The 4,363-nt window shown below is 38.2% G+C and overlaps 1 protein-coding gene across 2 annotated transcripts in view; it reads right to left on the bottom strand.

The window, feature by feature from the left end:
- Positions 1 to 3,945, bottom strand: part of LOC108794522 (protein diaphanous homolog 3-like) — a 137,481-nt gene extending 133,536 nt beyond the window's left edge. The window contains exons 1-2 of one of the 2 annotated variants that reach the window (XM_018565575.1): positions 3,854 to 3,945; positions 3,318 to 3,377 (exon numbers count right to left, since the gene is read on the bottom strand). In XM_018565575.1, coding sequence (XP_018421077.1) covers positions 3,318 to 3,377; positions 3,854 to 3,929 — 136 coding nt within the window. In that variant the 5' untranslated portion in view covers positions 3,930 to 3,945. The remainder of the gene's footprint in view (positions 1 to 3,317; positions 3,378 to 3,853) is intronic. The other variant, XM_018565576.1, reaches the window with a different exon arrangement.
- Between the last annotated feature and the right edge of the window lie 418 nt (positions 3,946 to 4,363).

Below are 4,363 nucleotides of genomic sequence, written 5' to 3'. Positions count from 1 at the left end.
TACTATATTATTATAATACTATCATAAGATGTCCTGTATTAGTACTCAGTAAAAAGCCTAGAACACTAATAGCACACATTTATCTCTCCAGTCAACAGCTTTTCCTCACTCTTCATAGAAACTATAGAGATGCAAGCAATATACATAGTATGTTACTGGCTTCTATTTGATCTCTGTCCCTCGCTATGCTAACTGGAACAATGGGATGCCTTGGATTATTACTTTTGCTTTCAGTTTCATGTCTCATGCATCTGACTTTAGAAATAGTAGCATAATAGTAGGATAAATGATATCTATATAGATAGATATATAGATAGATATAGATAGATATACATACACACAAATGCATATACATATAACTGTAAACTATTTTTTTTTTAACAAGATAAGGGACTACCGTATATACTCGAGTATAAGCCGTCCCGAATATAAGCCGAGGTACCTAATTTTACCACAAAAAACTGGGAAAAAGTATTGACCCGAATATAAGCCGAGGGTGGGAAATGAGGCAGCTAATGGTAGATAGATACCAATAAAATTATCGCGTCACTGCTGCTCCGGTGGGCGGCGCTCCGAGCGGGGTCATCTGGCAGTCTCCGGCCACCTAAATTAGGACCCGGAGACTGCCAGATGACCCCGCTCGGAGCGCCGCCCACCGGAGCAGCAGTGACGCGACGCTCGGCGAGGTAAGTAAGAAGACACCTGACGCTGACTCGAGTATAAGCCGAGGGGGGCACTTTTCAGCCAAAAAAATGGGCTGAAAATCTCGGCTTATACTCGAGTATATACGGTAGTTAAATTTTCCCCTTTCATTTTCTTGTCAGATTAGGATATCTCGATAACTAAACACAATATCTGCACATTACAGGTAAGTGGCTGTAAAAAACGGATGGGAGCATCTATAATTTCAACATGTAATAAGACAGAGCAAATTGTGAAGATTGTTAGGATAACAAGGAAAAAATGGACAGCTTAGAGGAATACCTATTTGTATACTGCCAATGCCCCCACTCTGCTTTTCCATGAATTCATATTGTGTTTTCACTTGTCACTGAAAATCCTAATAAAACCTGTGCTATGTGAGGTGCCCTTTCATCTTTTTTTTTTTTTACTCTCAGAAATTATATTTCTGTCTTCATCCTCTCCAAGTATAAAGCTCATCAACCTCGCAAAATGGATTCCATAGTGTCATATTGTATGCATATGCTATACATTTGAAGAGAGTAAGTTGTTTACATGCGCATAAATTATATATTTTACCAGTACAGAAGTGTGGTAAGAGAATGTGATACATGTTTCTTAATGTCACCAATAAATAAGTCTGGTAAAAATAAACTTGTGTAGTTACACAAGCATAATTTTTTTTTCACAAAAAAGAGACCTTAGAATATCATATACTTCACTTCCTAACCGTACAATAAATTCATGCGACATAGCATGAGAAATATATGCGGGCTGCCATTGCATTTTGAAAATACCAGCTGCCTGACTGACATGTACTTCCTTTAGTTTCACAATTTTTTAAAATATTACAGGCCTGGAACAAATGGGCAAAATATAAATTCTAATGAGGAAGTTAGGAGGGCAGCAATGTATCCAAGCTTGTTTTATCGGTTTTAAACAAAGGAACCTGCATCTAAAATGCAGTGTTTTGACAACTAAAAAACATGCAGCTCATTCACAAGAGAACTATGGCTTTTTTTGGCTCTAGTTCTCTTTGGAGTCACAGGAGGACATTTACTAATGTCCTCCTGTAACCCAAAACTCTATAGCGTGCTATTGCCCACTATATGCTGAGAGCGCAGACCTGTACTGCAGCCGGGAAAGATCCCGCCAATATTGTTGGGATCTTCCCCTTTCCATGATTGGCAGCTGGGGGAATCCCTGTGGGGAGCAGTGACTGACAAGCACCACTCTCTGCTGGGAGAAGACCGTGAGTTGAGCTATCAGCGGTTTGTGATTGTTCAGTTCTTGATCTAAAGAGTCAAAGTGTGACAGTTGCAAAGTCACATGTTGCATCTAACTATTGGGATGACTGCATTTCATCCATCCCTTAATTCTTATTCAAGACTGGTACAGTACATGTTCATTTACTTCTATTACTTAGGTTGACAATACAGTGGTTGATTTATTAAAGGTGAAGAGGTTGTTCAATCCGCAAAGTGAATGTTCAAATATTTCAAAACATAGCAAGCTGAGGACAGGACTTAAAAATCATTGTGGAATTCGCATATTACTTACCTGCATATAAACAATTTTAAAGAATGAAGACAGTAGTAAGTAAAAATAAATAAATAAAATAAAGGTGCTATCTTAAGGTTCTCACTTTTCCTTAGGGTAAACATTTTTTTCTGAGGCATTTTAATTTTCATTAAGGCATAGGTACAGACAAAATTCAGATTGAGACAGAACATGGAAAGGGTAAACCCCTGTCAGTTTATTGTTTGCTGCCTTTGTTCTATTTGGGGAGATTTCCACTCACTTTCTGCCATGGAGACACAACAGGAAGTAAGAGAAAATTCAGACAAATTGAGCCGGGTTTCCTTCTTAGAAAGCTATTACCAGAATAAGACTCCCCAATGAAAAATGTATCATTGACTCTTGTGCTGGTGACAACTGTAAAATGTTGAATTTCCCATAACCATGTGTTGGTGAAGATGGTAACCAGGACAAACAAAGAGGGATAAAACTACCTAACGAGGAGAGAGAGACAGCAATAAAAACTTGACAGGGGTGCCATTGCTTCCCTACTCTATGCAAAACTAAAAAAAAAAAGGTTTGACGATGCATACCTTTTAATATCGTACAGTAAACCTGTGGGTATCTTGCTGGATACAAACTAACAGGTGTAGGGTTTGGGAAAATAATATGCTGTCAGATCATAACTTTTTCATTGTGATATTTCTCTTCAGCACTACTTGGGGGATGTTCTTGTAGTGATATAAATGCACGGCCCCTGCTCCCAACCCAAAATGCAGTGAAAGGGGTGCAAGAAATTAATCAGCAGGCCTGAGCGCTATCACCTAGGAGGGTGCCTATGGAAGTGAGTGCCAGTGAATACCTGCAAATCTTACTTTATATCTTGTGAGATACCTACAGGTTTATTTAAGACAATGTATCATAACATGTTAAACTGTTAAAAATCATGCATGAAAAAAACAGCAAAGCAGCATGCAGAAAATATTAAAAATGCCTGCCAGCACCAGTCAGGCTAGAAATAAGTAGTTATTGTCATATCTTTTGCAGTAAAGCCAAACTCATAGATCAGCAGAATAAAGATAGGCACAGGGCTGTAATGTATAAGCATGTTTCATTACCATGGTTACAAGCCTTTAGAATAGACCTCTCTGACGGTGAACTGAAATTGTCCTGTACATCTGCAAAAACCATAAAGAGATTTTGTTGAAACTCTGACTTGATACTTTTGATGGCATAGGAATGCAAGAAACCCGGTCCATTTAATCTTAATTATACAATATTGTGACAGGTTCTTGTACCAGCTGAATATTTGACATAAGAAAAAATATCATGATTGTACATCCTATTTAATCGCATTAGCATATACCCTAGAGAGATAAAGTACATATGGTTTTGATGATGAGCCTTGTCATAATCAGCAGCTTATGTTAAGTTCAGTGCATTGGTGTGCAAAGTGGTACTGACATCAGCCAGCTGGAATTAACGTCTCTCCTGACATTTGTCATTGCATAGAAAAGGATTATGCTTGCTGCTGGCACTTTAAGCACTTCGTTTTTGGTAGCCTTGTATTCGTGATGAATGTGAAAGAAGCATGTGCAAAAAATAAATAAATAAAGAATTGCCTTAGAATGGAAATAAAAGGTATTCTAGTCACCTTTAGGCCTTGGAGTCCGTTTTCTGCGGTCTCGGAAAGCAGCTCCGGATTGCAGGGCCTCTAGCAGGCTATCCATCACTCCCGTCTCTTCGCCTTCTGTAAAGAGAGATTGAGGGAATTCCATCAGCCCTCTAGGTTACCATAGTAATGTCAAAGACATACAGACAGATAAAAAAGATCACTCTGTTATGACTAAAACCAGCAATTTTAAAACTAGACAAGCTTTTAACTGACTCGTATATCATCCTTTTCTTAATAAAATCAGTCTCATTTCGTTTTTGTGTTGCTATCTAGTAAAGTGGACGAAAGTTCAATTGATTTACTTCAGGCCCTAGGCTTTATAGCCAGCGACAGTAATCTCAAAAGGAATATGGCTTCTGTCTTATCTTTTTTTTGTTTTTTCTTCCTGAACCCTGTGTGTTAAGGTCACCAATAAATCAAGTGTCCCTTGTGAAAAACTGCAACTTTATCACTCCCTAAAAAGAAATCAGCTGTAGTTATATCTGACTT

This window comes from Nanorana parkeri, unplaced genomic scaffold (genome assembly GCF_000935625.1).
Source record: "Nanorana parkeri isolate BGI_ZX_2015 unplaced genomic scaffold, ASM93562v1 scaffold862, whole genome shotgun sequence".
Lineage (NCBI taxonomy): Eukaryota > Metazoa > Chordata > Amphibia > Anura > Dicroglossidae > Nanorana > Nanorana parkeri.
Note: the sequence above shows the minus strand (reverse complement) of the source record. Positions and strands in the feature narration are given on the sequence as shown.